This window comes from Felis catus, chromosome F2 (assembly GCF_018350175.1).
Source record: "Felis catus isolate Fca126 chromosome F2, F.catus_Fca126_mat1.0, whole genome shotgun sequence".
In the NCBI taxonomy this organism is placed as follows: Eukaryota; Metazoa; Chordata; class Mammalia; order Carnivora; family Felidae; genus Felis; species Felis catus.
This window is the reverse complement of record NC_058385.1, coordinates 45,582,626-45,603,055: the sequence shown is the minus strand read 5'-3', so window position 1 is coordinate 45,603,055 and position 20,430 is coordinate 45,582,626. Positions and strand designations below refer to the sequence as shown.

Here is a 20,430-nt window from a genome sequence, read left to right as displayed (position 1 = left end):
TAGGGCAAGAAAAATCTGGTTCTAGGAATATCTACCACATGTATATTAGTCAAATGAGAGATTAAGAAAAGTCTCCAAAGCACAAAGGGCCACGAGATGTCGCTCCATTTTAATCTGTGATTTAACTCATATGGAGAGTGGACAGCAAGTATACAGCAAAAACAAAACCATCCACTATGTCTCCAGTATCTTTGCAAATATACAAAATAACAAACTGTTTGAGTTTGTTATTTTCTATCAAACAGACTATCAAACTGGTAGTAAAAGCAGCTCATTTCATTTAATACGGCAATATGGGTATTTATGAATAGATTTGCCATCGCATGAAACAAAACTTTGTTATATTCCATATATGAATGAATACCAAGTAAAATTAATCAATTTATCTGTTAAGAACTCTCTTTGGGAATAAGTACAGCACTTCAAAAAATAACAAAATTAAAATATAAAAATTCTTATATAAGACTGTGTTCAAAGAAAGCATAGCTTTTCCCATATTTATTATTATTTACCTGCTTCTATAGTGATCAATATTGAAGCTTTCTATTTTACATTTCACTTTGGTATATACATCCTGAACATCTATGGAAGCACTGAGATCTTCTAGTTCACTGACCATACAAAGCTCTGCAATAAGAAGCAAACATAATCAGCATTGGCCTCACAATCAATATTAAAACCTTGTGTTTTACACTTAATGTTCATATATACATCCTTAACTCCTAGAGAGAAAATGAGACTTTCTGTTCATTAACCATACAGGATTCTACAATAATAAGGAAAAGTAACATCAATACAGGCCTCACAATGAAGATAAAGCACCTATTTCAAGAAAGAAGAAATCCATTGATGCTTGAGGTACTGTATCTAACAATCTTTGCATACTTTTAGTGAAAATGATATAACACATCAATGAAACCAATGAAAAAATTACTTCATGGCTTTTGGAATGAATTTTAATATAAAAAGACAAAATTTAGGTATTGCTAATAGAAAGCAACTAAATTAGACCTAATGGTGTTTGTTTACTTTAAATGACAGTGATAAATAAAACTAGGTTCTACTATTTCTTTGAAAAATAGTGTTTAATATTTTACCTTTTTAGCAGAGAAGAAAAGTAACCCTGTACCTGTGCCTTTATTTTCAGGATCTGGAGCAAAGAGCTTTATAGTAATTTTGGGGAGCACCCACTGCATCCACAGACTAACACGGCCACTGGATCCACCAATGTTACTTGTAGTTTGTTCCAAGGTAACAGAATCTGAAAATGGTGAGTCATCACCTGCTTGTACAGAATCTCCCTGGAATGAGAAAAAACAAGTGTGTAACAAAGAAAAATAACTATAAAAAATGATAAATTTTGAAGGCTCGACTTCCGGAAATAAAGTTTTACCAGATTATGGCCATATTCATCCATTTATCTATTGCCTATGGCTACTTTTTAGCAGTTAAGTAGTTCCTATAGAGACACTATGGGCCACAAAACCTAAAATATTTACTATCTAGCCATTTATACAGTTTGTCTACCCCTACTATACAGCACTTATGTATGAATCTGCAATATCCATAGCAAAGTGATTACCATAATAAGCATGGAGTAAGAAATAGAACATTTATTATGTCTCATATATTATAAGAAGACATTAAAAAGTTGGATTTGATAATAGTTCTTTTTTAATTTTTTTAAGTAATTTCTACACTCAACATGGGGCTCAAATGTACAACCCCAAGATTAAGAGTAGCATGTTCTACCAACTGAGCCAGCCAGCCAGCTAGGCACCCCGACAACAGATTTTTACAATGACTTATATGGCTAAACAGCTCGAGGTAAAGACCATGAGCTTATTTAATTCAACAAATACATAATGAATTACGAATATGTAAGTTCTCACATTTGGAACTAACAAACTTTCTGTAAAAGGTTTGTTTGGTAGTCCTTGTTTTTGTTAAATGTTTTCAGCAGCTGTTACATGGTCTGGAGAAAATTATAAATCCTGGTTTGGAGTTGGATAACTTCAGCCTCAAGACAGAAAGAGATGGTGTCAGGGATGGTGATCACTCTCACGTATTGTGTTATTTTAAGGATTAGCTACCAAGTATTCGGGCTCTTAAAATCCCACCTTTGCAGTCCATTTAAAACTTTCAAAAATACTCAGGAGCCCAAACTCATTCTCTGAGAACTGATCAAATACACTATAGTATGCTTATTTAAAAGACGTGTATATATTTTTAAACTAGAGTTATATGTACTTAAACATAGTCTGGTAAAGCAGCATGATACACTAGGTTAAGGACTTCTTCAGACCCTATTCATGTTTGTTTCCTCCTCTGCAAAATGGTTATTTTGATATTTATCTTTTAGAATTGTTGTTAAGAAGAAAAAAGAACACGAACATAAAGTGATTACATATAATAAACAATTCATAATTAGTAGGTATAATTATCGCCAACAAATGGAACGACTACTTACAAATTGTATGCTCACAGTCTTACAAAATTTGGTATTCTATCTATACCTTCTTGCCTTTCTCATTTTGTCATCTTTCTAACTTTAGCACCTTTCCCTTTGCCATATATCCTCAACTTCTAATAGCTCTTTGTTGCTTTGAATGTCTCAAACAAAATGTTCACTTCCTATGCCAAGGAGTCATGACCAGTAGTCAACAGCCAGAACAAAACATCCCTGAAAATTTAATAGAAGACAACACAACATGGTCAGTATATTGCTTTCTATGGATAGTTTCTCAGGACAGAAGCCACTCATCTCTTAGTCAAGCCATTAGTCTGACAGCTAACAACAGGGACGATGAGTAAAACCTTATGTAAATCCAAAAATTTCTGCTCTCATTAGCACAGACATGTATTCTACTCAGGTATATTCAGCGCCTACATGAAGTTTTTACCTTGACCTCATGGTAAGTTTCACAATCTCTTTCAATCAGAAGAAAATTTAATTTCCTTGAACACCCCAAAGGAGACTTAATGGGGAAGATTTTCACAAAAGAACAGACAAGTACTTATTGTTGGAATACTTAGACACCAAACACAGCAAAGCAGTAGTGTCCTGTGATTTACTGTGACAGAAAATTATAGACTTAAATCTGAAGATAGTGAAGCCACTCCTTGTTACATTTACACCAAACAAGGCAAACAACTTCCTGTTCGTGATGTTTTCATATAAATGCTTCTCCAAAATAAGTAGTCCTAATTCTGCTACAGCTGAAATTCTTACAATTTGAGAAGCGATAAAAAAATTCAGGGTTTTGGTTGCTGTCTAAAGTAACACAACATCTAATGAAAAGCACAAACTAATCCCAGAAAAGGATGCATTTTACAAAGTCAAATTCAATAAAAGATAATATAATATAGTCAACATGCCTTTCTTTATGGGTAAATTCTTATAGCAGAAGCATTCATAAATTAAATTTTCCTTCAACAGTTAGAAGAACATCATACTCCCAAGAACGGAAACTGTGGAGAAAGCAGCACCTCAAATCAATGAGACCTAGATTTTTAAATATTGTTAGGTATATTCAGTAGGAATGCTAAGAACATGGTGGCTTCAAATTTAATAACTAAGCACTTCTGAAAAAGTTGCTCTCCCTCCTCATGCAGTTTCAGTTTTCATTTTGGATTTACAACATTTGGTGTGGTATTGTTAAATATGTTTGTGCATTAATTTTCTGCTCCATTTCCAAATCTATAGCAAAAGTAGAGCCAGAATTGAAGATGCTGAACTATTTTCCCACACCTCTTTATGCCAAGTTCTAAAATACACAGTTCAATTCTTTCACCATTCTGTTGCAAATTGACCAAAAGACTGAGTTTATTTTCCTAGTTGAATTTATCTTTGTTCATCTGGAAGAGCAAACACTGCAGCCCTTCATCCTTGGCCTGCTTTAGAGCTCAGGGATGATCATAGTTTTGGCCACACTGCTCCACTCCCTTATCAAAATAACTCCAGCATTCTTGTTCAATCACAAAACTTCCCAAAGGGCTAAACACTTCCACCACGGTTTGTACTTAAGTCAACAGTGACAAGTGGCCTGCTGTGGTTTCCACTACCTTTGCTCTCGCTATTTCAATGCAAGGGTGGGGAAAATGATGAACTGTTTTTAAGCTTCGTACTTACGCCTCTTACGCCTATTTCCCCTTCTACCACCATCCAGATTGATATTCAGGAAGCTAGAGCTATATTCACTGAAAAGTATGGTACTTCCTACCAACATGTCAACATTAAAAAAATTACTCATAAAGTATAAATCACCCAAGGATCATATAAACAAATACTCCTACTTAATACAAATAATTAAGAGTGTACTTTTTAAAACCAGATTCATTTGTAGTGAACTCTTCATAGTCAAAATAATGAATGTGTTTGATGCAAATGAGAAAAACAGTACTTTATATAGTAGCAATTTTTAAAAATTTATGAACTTCTTTGACTGCAAATATTAATTAGAAATGAAAAATTCAAAACTGTGATTTCAAAGCATTCCCTAGATACATAATCGATATAAATAAGCACAACAAATATAAGGTGACCTCATAGCAACTCCTTATTAGATATGTCCCCTGAGGCAAGGGAAACAACCAAAAATAAACTATTGGGACTTGATCAAAATAAAAAGCTTCTGTAGAGCAAAGGAAACAATCAACAAAACTAAAAGGCAACTTATAGAATGGGAAAGATATTTGCAAATGACATATCTGATAAAGGGTTCATATCCAAAGTATATGAAGAACTTATAAAACTCAACACCAAAAAAAAAATGAATAATCCAATTACAAAATGGGCAGAAGACAACATGAATAGACATTTTTACAAAGAAGACATCCAGATGGCTAACAGACACATGAAAAGAAGCTCGACATCACTCATCATCAGAGAAACACAAATCAAAACTATAAGGAGATATCACCTCAAAACTGTCAGAATTGCTGAAATCAACAACACAAGAAACAACAGGTGTGTTGGCAAGAATATGGAGAAAGGGGAACCCTTTTGCACTGTGGGTGGAAATGCAAACTGGTGCAGCCATTCTGGAAAACAGTATGGAGGTTCCTCAAAAGGTTGAAAATAGAACAACCCTATGATCCAGCAATTGGGTAACTACTATTTACCCAAAGGATACAAAAATGCTAATTCAAAGGGATACATGCACACTGTTTATGGCAGCATGATCTACAATTGCCAAGATATGGAAAGAGCCCAAGTGTCCATTGGTAGATGAATAGATAAAAAGATGTGGTGTGTATATATTATACATATATATGTATATGTGTATACACACACATAATGGAAAATTACTCAGCCATAAAAAAGAATTAAATCTCGCCATTTGCAACAACATGGATGGAACTAGACAGTATAATACTAAGCAAATTCAGTCAGAGAAAGACAAATACCATTTGATTTCACTCATATGTGGAAGTGAGGAAACAAATCAAACAAAGGGGGGAAAATAGAAAGGCAAACCAAGAAACAGACTCTTACCTATAGAGAACAAACTGATGGTTACCAGAGGGAAGGTGGGTGGGAGGATGGGTGAAATAGGTGAAGGGGATTAGGAGTGAACTTGCTGTGATGTGCACTGGGTGTTGTATCGAAGTGTTGAATCACTGCATTGTACACCTGAAACTAATATTACACTGTATGGTAACTAACTGGAATTTAAATAAAAACTTAAAAAATCTGGCATGAGGTGGTTCATCCCTCAATCTCCAGTAATTATTTATTTATTTATTTAAAAAAATTTTTTTTTCAACGTTTATTTATTTTTGGGACAGAGAGAGACAGAGCATGAACGGGGGAGGGGCAGAGAGAGAGGGAGACACAGAATCGGAAACAGGCTCCAGGCTCTGAGCCATCAGCCCAGAGCCCGACGCGGGGCTTGAACTCACGGACCGCGAGATCGTGACCCGGCTGAAGTCGGACGCTTAACCGACTGCGCCACCCAGGCGCCCCTCTCCAGTAATTATTTATAATGCACTTATTTTCAGTTAAATTTAAAGTGAATATGGGTCAAAATAGGTGCCCAGGGTTAAAAGACAAAAACTTCTAGGTATAAAATAAATAAGTCCTGGGGATGTAATGCACAGCATGATGACTATATAGGTAATAATGCTGTATTGTGTGTTTGAAAGTTGGTAAGAGAGTAGGTTTTAAATGTTCTCATCACAAGAAAAAATAACTTGTAACTATGTATGGTGATGGATGTTAAACACACACACACACACACACACACACACACACACCACATATTTTTTAAAGTAGAAACAATTTTAATCACTGAATCAATGAAGGATAAGAATGTAAGTCAAATTTTGCCATGAAGCAAAACTTACAACATTAGAGGTTAATCTGTTAATTTTTACTTTTGGTTGAGTTGTAAATCAGTATTCTCACATACACTCAGCATTTTATATTTTTTCTTATATAACAAAAGTTTTGCTCCTCCTTCTGTGTGGTACAGAATTGTCTCTAGGAAGCAGAATCCATTATGAGCTAAATTTTGCAGTCCACCTACATATTATGTGTATGCACATATCCATGCCATATTATAAATTCCTCTTAGGATAAAAAGACTCTGTTTTAAATGTTTAATTTTTTAAAGATGAATATTATTAAGTATCCAATTAAAAAAATGTGAAAACACAACAGAATAAACCCCAAAAAGGAAAGACTTATGTATCTTAGCATAGATAGACAAGGTATCCTAGAGACTTTTAAACACAATTCTGAGGTATATATAGGTTTGAGGGCTTGATTTTATACTGCCAAATGTTTTCAAAAAACTTCTAGATATGAAATTAAAAGTAAAGGGGTTTCAGGCTAGAAACAACCCCTGTAGTCCATCAAAGATATAAACACACAAAACCTCTGTGGGAATAGGGCCTCAACCACTATGTAAAAGTCTCATAGGCTAATGAAAAACTCTTAATATAAGGTTACATAACACATAAGGAAGCAATCTACTAAGTGCAAAGAGTTAACAACAGGATTAGACTCTCAAAAAATCTGGACAAATCTGATAAAAAATATAAAATAATTATGTTTAAAACAAAAGACCAAAACTTTTTAAAAAATAAACTCATATAGTTTTATGAATTCACATCATAATATATTTGCAGGGACTTAATATATACATGCTGTAGAGTATAATAAGTCAGATTTATTTCAGTCATATGAGTTGATATTCCCAAATCATTTAACATCCACATATTCAAGAACAATGTGTTTAAAACCCAATCTGCACACCAAACATTGTACGGGTTGCTTAAATTAGGGTTATCCACTAATAATAAAGATAAGAGGGGATGGATGGTAGTGGAGAGTTATTTCACATCCAGTATTTCCCACTGAGTAGGTAACATATTCAAATATACAGCCAAATTCTTCAAAATTAATAAAAATAAGTTAAAAATGGAATCCAAAGGATCACAGTAACATATCTAATATGCTAGAACTCAAAAGTAAAGGAATGAAAATTACAAAGATCATTTATACACAGTTCTAGCAGCACAATAAACAAAGAGAAATGAGAAATGAAAACTTGGGCACAAAGTTTGAATTCTGGATGAATTAAACCACAGACTGAGTCATAGATGGAGCATTCATACACACAGGAGAAAACAATGATTGTATTTTCAGATGTCATCATTTACTGGCTAATTCTCAAAGGGGTAAATTTAAACTCATATGGATACATAGTTAACCTTGATCCCCACATAACTATTTTCTTGAGAGGAGAAATTAAACATTAAATATTCAATACATAGACACCTCCTTCTAATTTGCAAAGTTAGATCAAAGCCCTAACACTGATTATCCTAACAGTATTCACAAAAATCTTCCTGCCATTTATGGCAAATAAAGGAGCTAAATTATTTTAAGATATTTCTCAGGGAACAAGTATCCCAAATAACTGTAGGTTTCAAATCCATATTGGACTACTCACCTCTTTCCTCGACCACAGTATGTAAACAAGAGAAGATGGTACATTCTGAAAATATTTGCCACTTTTTCCTTCATAAGTCTGTATTACCTTTTGCAAGCTGCTTTACATGGTCTTCCTCCAATGAATACGTCTTTTGCATTATGATTCTTTCATTTTCAGATCTTTTTCACATAGGTCAGATTAAATCCATGGCTAACGCAAAACTAATAAGCTCACCAATGAACATTTTCATTGCTTATGTTTACAACTCAATCAGAAAGAATCCTCAACATTTTAAATTTAAATGAATTGCAGGAATGTAAGGATCTTGTTATAGAAATCAGAATTTATTTTTTTAATTTTTTTTGTTAAGTAGGCTCCATGCCCAGTGTGGAGCTTAAACTCACAACCCTGCAATCAAGACCTGAGCTGAGATCAAGAGCTTGAACTTAACTGACTGAGCCACCCAGACACCCTAGAATGAATTTCTTTTTATGTGACTGAGAAAATCTCTCCCTTTGTTAATCTCTCCCTTTATTAATTTCCCCATTTTGGCTCATGAGGACATCATTCTTCTGGCTTTTTCTATTATAATACACCTAATAAAACAAAACTGCTACTAATGTTATATTTATTTTCAAGATTCTTCTCAAGCGTTACTTCCTCTGCAAAACACCCAAAGATACCAGAGAATAAATTTGTTAATCATACTTCTATATTTACAGGGCATGTTAATCTCTATGACATCTCATATTAGGGCTACCATGTCCTTTTGTGTAGGTTGGACAGTGCACAATAGAGAGCACCATTTATACTGTACTTTGTATGAATGGCAGTCCCTAGATCTATGACCAACAGGTGCGACCACTCCATGAAAGCCTTGTCTTTTCCAGTCTTTCAATGTTTTTTTAAATGTCTCTTTCTAAAAGCCCACTTCCCAAAATAGGTAGTCATGTTTATCTGGACATCCCAGTAAATAAAGTACTTAGCAGACAATTGTTTAATGGAACACTCTCCTTTCTGCCAGTGGAATGTCTCTATGACTTAACTTCACTTATTAATTTCACTTATACTATCCTTGTTTGCAACTTGTCACCCCAAGCTTTGATTACTCTTCTAAAGTATTTCACAAAGTGTATTCTGTGCAATGATAATTTGTGGAAAAGAGTCTTTGGTTAAATAAGTTTGAAAACTATTACATTCAATAGAGTGGTTGTTGTTTTTAAACTGCAGGAGCTTTTGTATTCTAACTGTAGGAACTCCATGAAAGCAAGTTTTTACCCTAGAAGGGATATGCCCCATCGACCTCATAACTGCACATTTCTAGACTGGACTTATTCCTCATTTGGAGTGTGGAGTAAAACCCATCACTTGGGTCACTGGTTTCTCAGAATGTAGAATGAACGGGGATAGAGAAGTTGCTTGTGCAGTTGTCAAACAGATCTACTCTAATGTGTTAAAACCTCAAAGCAAATTAAAAAAAAAAAAGGTCCATTTAACTGAGTTTGATTGCCTTTAGTGTTTAAAAAAAATAATAACATCCCCTTTACCTGATGCTTCTTCCCATTCTGTACTTTGCCAAAGCTATGTTTCCATAGACCATGTCTTCATGCAAAAACAATAACATAACTTCTACCTCTATTATAGTAGTTCTCAGTGGTGCAAGTTCACCCCTGTGCTTGGGAAATGTATTAGGATATTTCTGGTTGACTCAATGATTGGGTGTCACTACCGGCATTTAAGAGTTAGGATTAGGGGGAATTAAGAGCTTCTATCATGAATAAGGCAGTCCTGAAAAGCAAAATGATCTCATAGAAATTTACACAGGTGAAAATCTTGGAAATATATTTGGAAATAAAACTGAATTCAGCTTTAGATCTAAACATTATTTTTTTGGCATTTCTGCACAATTTTATTATAATTATACACTAAGAGTTCCAGAAATGTAAGTAAAATGTAAATGAAAAGAAAGGAAGCATAAATTTTGCTTTATTCAAAACTCTACCAAGTTTGCTGCTACTTCAGAAAATGATGCCACCAATAAATGATGCCACAACAGTACCACTCGTGGTACTGGATACAGATGGGAACAAGTCTATTTGTTATCAGTCAAATTCACAGTAATTGTATGTACTGTGTACTTCATCATGTCTTCTTCTAACATAGTCATGCCTGAGCACTTACACATATATTGAAATATATATTATTATACTTTGAATTATATTCCTTTAATCCTTTATATTTTGAGCTATTAGATATTTTTGAAATATTATGTATATGTGCATTACATTGTTTTTTTTCTTCATTCAGGATAGTAAAGGGGCATTATAAAATATTTGTTATAAAACAGGCACTGGCATGTTGGGTGAGGTTAGGGTGTTAAAAATGAAAAGAAAGACTTTTATGACTGGAAGAGAAAAGGTGAGGATTTTGGGTTTGACAGGATTAAAAACCACTAACGTAAAGATAACAATAATACCCTGGTTCACAAAAAGGGCAGGGGCAGAGAGGGTAGGGGAAAGGGAAGCATAAGCCACTTTTTCACTCAGCTTTTAAGTTTCCATACTCCTGAGGAAACATACCTTTACTGTGTCTCAGTTTTTTCCATTTCATAGAACCCGAATGTCCTGAACTACCCCACTACCTACTGAAAGCAATTAAAATACCTGGACCTAAAAGGAACATTAATAAATAGCCACTGCTACCACAGCTCCCCATGAGCCTTCTGAACCTGCCAGCTTCCTCAGAAATGAGGTCATCTTCATTCTCAGCCCTGATATAGAACTCTGTGGTATATATCATCCTTCACTGGCAGCAGAACCTTTCAGAAACACTTACCTCAGTAGTAGTTCCAACATCAGCAGATGGGCTGCATGTGCTGGTATCTGGAGGAGCAGTGCCTACACTGCTTCTCACTGGAGAACCAGGGACAGGCCCCGCCACGGTTTCTGCATAGGCTGATGAAGGACTGAGATTACCTCTCCTCTGAATCTTATTCCAGACCTTATTCATGATCTCAGTCAGTTCATAGAAAAGCTGCACCTGAGCAGAAGAAAAAGGGAAAACGAGTCTTTTAACTTCCAGTCACAATTGACTAAATTACTACATGTGAAAAAATTAAAACAAGTCCAGGGAAATAAGAATATATGAAATAAAAATCTATCAGTATATCACCAATCATGATATTATATCATGATCTGTAATCTATGATAATTATCTAATATATATATTATAATAATACATATGATCATGAATATTTTATGATACTATGATTCAGATGAGATATACAAAGAACAATTCATACAGCAAGTTTACAATTTTAAGTATTTTATCGTGATTTGAATTTGAAGCAGATATAATGAATTTACCCATACTTGATGTTTGCCACATATTCAAACTTTGATATTTTATGAGCAATTTACTTTTTTTGGAAAAACAGTGTTAATACAGCAATAATGTTAATTAAACAGCTTATTATGAAAGAGTGGATTGCTTTTAATACACAACTAATAGAACACAAAGAAATGCCTCTTAAACAGAGGTATCAGAATTAGATGTCAAATGTATACTAGTAAATATGATTATTTAATTACACATGAAATAATTACCATTCTTATTTCTAAATGTTTTCCACATTTAAATTCTCCCTACTTTCCTGAGGAATAAATCTGAAACAGGATTTCTCACCCAGTAAAATAAAGTGGAAAAGAATGACATAACATAGAATGGTAAAAGGAAAATGTTACATATAAGACTTTGCTATAGATAAAGAACATAAACTATTCAACCTACCATTCCCCTTAGATTTGTCATTCCAATATTCAGAGGAAAAAAACTGTTTAACTTGCACATTGTTTGACTAAGTTCTAAGATATTTACACAAGATTTCATAAATAAGCATTAATCACGGAATTTGTATGACAACATATTGCCATACACTGTATAAAACAAGCCCAAGGAAAAAAATGCAAACAAAATATATAAGCAAATCCACAGCTGGATACCATATTCTGCTTGCCATTAAAAAAAAAAGGGTGAAATTCTCATATTTATAAGAAGTTTCAGCCCCAGGACACATCCAGATGATAAAGCTGGCTTCTTATGTGGGCAGAACAGATGCATAAAAACACTGTTGTCAACCCTTATTTGATATAAAACAGTACTTAGGTTACAGTTTTCTCCTGCTTTTTGTGTGATGAAGTCTCAAATCTCAGGTTATAGCTCTTTTTGCTTTAAAAAAAACATCTAATGGCTAGAGATCTTACGAAACACCTCTTGGAAAAACTTTAGTTCAAATTCTTTTGTCTTTCATAATCAAGAATGAGTTCTCCCTAAAAAGAAACAATTTTATTGCAAACCGTATTTTGAAAAAAGATCTTCTTCTTCTTAAACAATTAAAACTGACAAATAAGGAGAGCATACACCAAAGAAAACAACTTCTAGATACTTCTAAGGGCATAAAGTTAATTTATTTAAGAGAACTGATGCTTTTATGGTCACTATTTCTTATGTCCTTTAACTGTTACCCTTCAATAATTATGTATGAATGGCACTAGGTATGTGCATAATTAATGTGCCAAGCAAACACAGACATAAACTATAAACATATTTTTATTTTCAAAGGAGAAAGTTACTATCACAGAATTCAGACTTGCCAAATTCAAAGGTTTTAAAAAAATAAAAAAATATGAAGATAAATATTCAATTCTTATCCTTCAAGCTGTACTGAAAACTGCCAATGAAAGCTATCACTACCCCCCTATTAAAATGTCTAAAATCAAAAAGCCTAACCATAACAATATTGGCAAAGATGAAACTCTCATTTACTGATCAGAATGCAAAATGTAGAATAGTTTGGTGGTTTCTGAAAAAGACATACATCTACCACAGGATCTAGCCATTGCACTCTCGTTTCCCCAAGAAAAATGAAAGTCTATATCCACACAAAGACAGAACACAAACGTTCATAGCAGTTTTTCTGTAATAATCCACAACTGGAAAAAAATCTCAAATCTTCACCAGTAAGGGGACAAATAATATGTAGTATATGCATGCAACAGAATATCTATGAATAAAAAGAAATCAACTATGGATTCATGAAAAACATGACCTAACCTGAAAATAATTATGCTGAATGAAAGAAGCTAGGTTTAAAAAAAAAAAAAAAAAGGAGAGACAGAGACACAGAATACAACTGTATGATTCTATTTATACAAAATCTTAGCAAATGACAAGTAACCATAATGACAGAATTACTGGTTGCCTGGGATGGGGTAAGAAGTAAAATGGAGGATTATGAAGTGGCATAAAGAAACTTTTGAGGATGATGGATGTATGCATTATCTTGATTCTGAGAATGGTTTCATGGGTGTACATATGTCAAATATCCTAGCATTAATTTAAACATGTGCAGTTCATTGGATGTAAGTATATCCCAATAAAACTTTAAAACTTTCTTAAAGATGAGCACCATGTGAGGCAGCTTTATATACACTATGTATGAAGATGACTGAATATCAATAATATCTTGTGTATCGAATACCTAATGAATACCAAAAATATAATGTTTCACTGTTTAAAACTTAATTTCACATCTATTTTCTCATTTACTCTATAACCAATCACATAGGAGATTTACTTGGATTGGAGAGGCTGAGAGAAGCCTCAAGCCGATACATTTCTAAAGAAGAGACATGATTTAAGTGGATGCAAAAAGCCACTGCAGTCTTAAGAATACCAAGAGCAATAGCCAAGTGCAGGAGATGATGTAGGGGCATCGAAAGGCTCTATCCAGTTAGCGAAGAAGAACTTGTTTTGCAAGGTATTAGGAGAGAGAAGAGTAATCATAAAGGTAGGTAGAAGAAAACCATGGGTATACAATTTCAATGGAAATCAAGCAAGAGAATGGAATTTCAACAAGTGATTACTACTCCATGTTGAACACCAAAGAGCTCTAAGTGAATATATATTTTAAAAGGCTAGCTCATTTGGTATGCAGGTTATCACTAATCATTAAAACTCAATTTCAAAAAAGAGAAAAGACTTTTGTCAAAAACTTAAAAACAAGCAAACAAACAAAAAAAAGCCTTTGCATATAAAGCATAATCCTTACCCAGTCTAATTTTGCATAAAGATAAAAATAAAAATCAGGGGACTCAGAAAAATTAAAAATGAGTGGTACAAAAAATACAAATCTAGTTTTGTCTAAACTCAATGGTATGCTCTTAGACAGTAATGCCAAATTCTACTTCCTTACTGAAAATTGAACATAACTTAGCAATAAAACTATGAATAAACAGGATAAAAAAGGAGCATAAAACCTATTCTTCCTCTAGTTTCACATACCTAAAACCCAAAATGGCAAAGATGGTTTTGTTCCTGGAAATGCCTTATAGCAAGACAAAATGTATCAATTTATTGGCTAAGGGAAAACTGAAACTCTATTATATTAAAAAGAGGATTCTACAGGCTCCTTTAATTTTAGAATAAACATAATTTTTAAGGCTGAAGAGAACAGTGACTAAACACATTAAAGAGAATTGGGTAACTTTGGTAAAACAGTTAAGATAAAGGGAAGGGTTAATAAAAATCATCCCTAGGAACAAAAACTCTCATTATTCAACTGTGTTAAATATTTATAGTGTCGAAGGCCCTTGAACGGCAATGAGTTCTAGTAACTGACATAGTAGTTTAGTTCACCATAGTTGATACAGAGACCCACAATAATGCCTAATATGACAATGAATTTATCCTGGGTCTGCCCTACATACAGAGTTGCACACTATATTTTCAAATACAGTGGGGTGCCTGAGTGGCTCAGTTGGTTGAGTGTTTGACTTCAGCTCAGGTCATGGTTTCACGGTTCATGAGTTGAGTCCTACATCGGGCTCTCTGCTGGCAGCTGGAGCCTGAAGCCTGCTTCGGACTCTGTGTCTCCTCTCTCTTCTCCTCTCTCTACCTCACCCCAGTTCGCACGCTGTCTCTGTCTCTCTCAAAAATAAATAAATATTAAAAATAAATGAATGAATGAATGAATGAATAAATAAATGAATGAATGAATGAAATACATCAACTACTTGCAGGCTTTGTATCTAAGCAATAATAAATCAAATTAATATACCAGTGTCAAAACTTCTGATATGACTCTAATGGATAAACAAAAAAATGATATTTAAGAAGAAATTATTTCCTTAAAATGGAATCAAGAATCTTATACACTGGCTACAATGTATAAAAGCTTCTGATAGTATATGCAAAATTTAGTGGATATACACATTGTTCTAGGGAACAGGCTCATAGCTTTTGTTGGATTCTCAAAGAGGTCCATGACACAAAAAAAGGACTCAAGAAGCACTATCCTTCACAAACACAAAAACCAAACAGATGGAATAACCACTCACAAAAAAGGCGGTGTTATATTGAGTCATTAATTTTAAAAATAAAAATCATAAATGAAATTTTAGGATACACATGGATGTCTGTATTTTATGGGCCCCTTATACTCTTTATAAGGCAAGATACCCAGAAAATAAAAAAAAAAATACCTATAGATAATATTTCATCAAGAAAGATTGAACATTTTTGGTAACAGATGCCATACAGGCAAATAACTGCATTACAAATTCAGGGTTTGTATTCATAGTGCCTAAGGGAAGCTCTTGGAATTGCTAAGAAATTTAACAGAAAAACTGTGTAAATGATATGAATTATCAATTAGGAAAACAAATTCATTGACCAATAAACATTTAAAAACTGTTCAACCTTATTAATAATCAGGAAAATACAAACTAATGTAAACAATTTGAATTGCCAATTCACAAAAGAGCAAACTCAATGGCCAAGAAACATTTAAAAAGATGATCACAAAACATAGGAGACTCTTAAGAACTGAGAGAAAACTGAGGGTTGATGGGGGGGTAGGAGGGAGGGGAGTGTGGGTGTGGGGTATTGAGGAAAGTCCCTGATGGGATGAGCACTGGGTGTTGTATGGAAACCAACTTGACAATAAATTTCATATTAAGAAAAAAAAAAGATCAAACATCTGGTTTCATTTCCCTTCAGTATGAGGGACTTCCTTTAGGATTTCTTGTAGTGCAGTTCTACAGGTGATAGATTCTTTTATGTGAAAATGTCTTTATTTAATATTTATTCATACACATGTATTTTTTTTAAATTTAGAATTCTGGGTTGAGAAGCTGTATTTTTTTCCCCCGCAACTTAAAGATGTTATATTCTTCTGCTCTCTATACTCAGAAGAAGTGAGCTAATAATCAAATTTTGGTTGTCTTGTATGTAATGTGTCATTTCTCTAAAGACACTTTCCAGATTTGCTCTTTATCTGTGGATTTCAACAGATGCATTAAGAAAGGCATGGCCTTCTCATGTTGTATGGGCCAAGGGCAGGCCACCCCATGATGAGCCGAGCCACTTTGGCATGAAGATTATTTTATATTAAATAACAATCAAAAAAGCAATGCCAGCAGATTCACGAAAAGCTCTCTGCCTCCCCCACAACTGCCTCAAAGAATTTAGGTAGAGGACCTGCACTAGGAAGAGAATTATCACCACAAAGAACTACATTATGATATGAACTAGACATGGTAGATAGGGAGGAACCTATCAAAGCCTGTTTGATCAAAGTCCTCTAAGTCCCATGGTTTCTAAGTGGCCCAGCAAACATTAGCTTACTAGACAATTACTCTTTATCATCTTCCTATAAATTGCATTCATTTTCTCTGAAGTCCCAGACTTTCTCCTTAGTCCAAAATGGTATCTATAACTCATTTTGCCTGTCATGGGAATTTCCATGTCTGTGTGGATTCCCCATATTTACACTGTTAGATTTTATTTTCTCCTGTTAATCTGTCTCATGTCAACTTGATTCTTAGTCCACCTAGAAGGACCTTGAGGAGACAGGACATTCTCACTCTCCCACAGTGTGTTTATCTTATTCATCCTTGTTCTCCTCATTTCTGGTTGGGGTATGTAGTATTGGGCTTGTAGTACTCAGTATTATTCTCCAACTGGGGAGAAAAATCGAGCCATCTTTTGTAATTGTGAAAATCCAGAGGGAGTCTGGAAGCCTATGCTAGAGCAACCACTCACAAGAGAGAATCTCATGTTTTTATCATTAAAATTTAGGTTAATCTGGCACACAAGGATATAAAACAGTATCAACTCTTTACCAAACCTCTGAATACATAATGATTCTTCAAAGTGTTACACTGTTTTGTGGCTTCCTAGCCCTCTGGAAGACTGCTACATCCTACCAGAGATACTCATAACAATTTACAAAGAGGGTATCACATTTTGTATTGGAGTCAATCTAAAAACTAACACAGTTGGCATTCCTATAGTATTTCAGAATTTACAAGGTATTTTCACATATTTCATAAATATCTGAAACTTCCCAACAACCTTGTGATCAGCTTTGGTTATAGAAGCTGATAACAATTAAAAAGAGCTGGTTTATGAGGACTTACCAAGAAGATAAAGGTGGAATTAAATGAAAAGATAAGAATTATCACATTTTGGGTAAAGGCATTCTTGAGGCATGAGGTTCACTCAGCCTTGGTTTAATTCTCAAAAAAAAAAAGATCTTGGTATTTGGGGACCAGCAAGGAGGCCTTGGGAGCCAGGTGATGGAGGTTTAAGGACAAAAAGAGTGAGCAGGCATGAGAAAGAAATACCAGACCAAAACCTATGTGATGACTTTGCTTAGAACCAGTTTATATTTAAAAACAACAACAAAACCTGATCTCTGTTCCAAACAAAGTGGATATCTGATAAAGATATTCGAGAGTTCGGACTTTAGCGACAACATGACGTTTAATAAGATTCCACAGAAATCACAATACCCTTCAGAATCTCAAAGTAAAAGAAGTTTAAAAAAAAAAAAGATTCAAAATAATATATTTCCAGGCTAAAACACTAATAGCAATAGAATTTATTCTCAGCTAGGATCGCTATGGATGTCCAGAACATGTAGAGCGGTACAATCCTCTCAAGGCTATAATGACTTTCATAAGTTCCTAAAGTAGAAGGTCTCTGATGGACAACTCCAAGTAGTAGCTGGATGTCTATCATATAGAGATTAAACTACTGTTAAACTATGAATATAAAAAATTTTTCTATTTTTTCCTTAAGTTTCTTCATATCCTTTTGGAATTTGTTGTTAAAATCATTCCCTCCTCATTCCCACTCCCTTCTCCAGGCAATGAGGAATCTGTCACAATATAGTAGTCTGCATATTCTAACGTTTTATATAGTTGTAATTATACAGTGAGTACTCTTTATCTGACTTTCTTCACTTGGTGTAGTGATTACAATATTCATCCATTACGTTGCATTTTATCAATAATTCAGATCTTTGATGACTGACTAGTATTATATTATACAGATAGATCATAATTTGTTTAATTACTGTTTAATTATTTATGAACATTTGAGTTGTGATCAGTTTTGGGATATACAAATAAGCTGCCAAAAACATCCACATAAAAGTCTCTGCATAGCCATATATTTGCGTTTCTCTAAGGAAAAACTTAGGGAGGAATGGCTGTGTCACATGTTAAGTGCATGTCATACTTTTTCAGGAATTTCCAAGTTGTTTCCAAAGTTGTATAATTTTTACATTCCCACCAACAGTATACAAAGAGTTCTAGATGGTTCACAATGCTCAGTTTTATTTCAGCCAATCTAATTGGTGTATGGTGGGTTGTCTTCATTTTACATTTTATTTTTCCTGATGAATGATGATGATATGCATCTTTTCATGTGCTTACTGACCAATAACATCTTGAGTGGTGAAAGTCTGTTCAAATCTTACTCTCATTATATAAACTATTCTTTGTCATCACGTTAACAACTAGAAAGGGTTCTTTAAATATCTTCCATAACATGGGACACCTGGGTGGCTCAGTTGGTTAAGCGTCTGATTCTTGGTTTCGGTTCAGGTCATGATCTCACAGTTCATGGGATCTCGCCCTGTGTATGGCCCCACACTGTTAGTATAGAGCCTGCTTGAGATTCTCTTTCTTTCTCTCTCTGCCCCTTCCCTGCTCATGTGCTTGCTCACTCACTCTCTCTCTCTCTCTCTCTCTCTCTCAAAATAAACTTTAAAGAAATATTTTGCATAATAGTTTGATGAATATTTTACAAATACTTTCTCTTAGTGTTTGGCTTTCTGCTCTGTTACCAAGTCTTTCAAAGAGAAAATGTTTTAAACTTGATTATGCCCACTATCAAAATCAATTTTGCCCTTTTTTTAAAAAAAAATTTTTTTTCAACGTTTATTTATTTTTGGGACAGAGAGAGACAGAGCATGAACGGGGGAGGGGCAGAGAGAGAGGGAGACACAGAATCGGAAACAGGCTCCAGGCTCCGAGCCATCAGCCCAGAGCCTGATGCGGGGCTTGAACTCACCGACCGCGAGATCTTGACCTGGCTGAAGTCAGACGCTTAACCGACTGCACCACCCAGGCACCCCAGTTTTGCCCTTTGAACAATACTGACTCATCCAATCTGTGAACAGGTGTATGTCTCCAGTTAGGTGTTAAGTTCTCCCAGCAATGCTTTCCGGTTTTTACGGTAAAGGTCTTGGATATCTTTAGATTCATTTGTTTATGTTTCTAGAAACCAGTATAAATGGAAGGGATTCATTCAAACTTCCAGTTGTTTGCTGCTAATATATATTAATAAATAGCTTTTTATATATTACTATTGTCTCCTGCAACCTTGATAATTTTATTAGTTCTAGTAATAGTTGCTTAATTCCTCTAGGATTTTCTTAAAAAAAATTTGTCACATACAAACAGAGTTTTACTTCTTTTCTTATCTTTATGCCTTTTGATTTCCTTTGGTTTATTGGAATGGCTACAACATCCAGGATGATATACAACAGGTGGTGAAAGCCCACATTCTGGGCTTTTTTCTGATTTTAGTTGAAAATAATTCAGTGTGATATTAAGTATGATGTTTGATTTACTACATATGTCCTTTACAGTTTTGAAAAATGCTTTAATATTAATTCTTTAGTATTCTTTAATATTAAATTCTTATTTAATATTCTCAATTTGCTGAGAGTTTTAATCATAAATGGTTGGTTAAATTTTGTCAAATGTTTTACCTGCTTCTAACAGAAATTATCATATGGTTTTTCTCAACTGTTACTGATAAGGTGAATTATACCAAATGATTTTTGAATATTAAAGCATCCTACTTTGTCATAATGTATTAACTTTTTTTATATACTGCTACAATGATTTGCTAATATTTGTTTAAGAATTTTACATCTATTTTCATGAGGGATTTCTAATTCCTTCTTTTTCAGGATTTGATAACAGAATTATGCTGGCTTTGGGGTGCCTGAATGGTTCAGTTGGTTGAGCGTCTGACTCTTGACGGCAGCTCAGGTCATGATTTCATGGTTCATGGGATTGAGCCCCACATTGTGTTCTGAGCTGACAGTATGGAGCCTGCTTGGAAGTCT

General features: G+C 34.2%; 1 protein-coding gene across 12 annotated transcripts in view; it reads right to left on the bottom strand.

Moving 5' to 3' along the window:
• The window catches only part of VPS13B (vacuolar protein sorting 13 homolog B), an 804,655-nt gene that overhangs the window by 348,442 nt on the left and 435,783 nt on the right, over positions 1-20,430 (bottom strand). For all 12 annotated transcript variants that reach the window (XM_023248521.2, XM_023248520.2, XM_045050210.1 and 9 more), the window contains 3 exons: positions 10,779-10,982; positions 1,130-1,301; positions 513-627 (listed from right to left, as the gene is read on the bottom strand). In XM_023248521.2, coding sequence (XP_023104289.2) covers positions 513-627; positions 1,130-1,301; positions 10,779-10,982 — 491 coding nt within the window. The remainder of the gene's footprint in view (positions 1-512; positions 628-1,129; positions 1,302-10,778; positions 10,983-20,430) is intronic.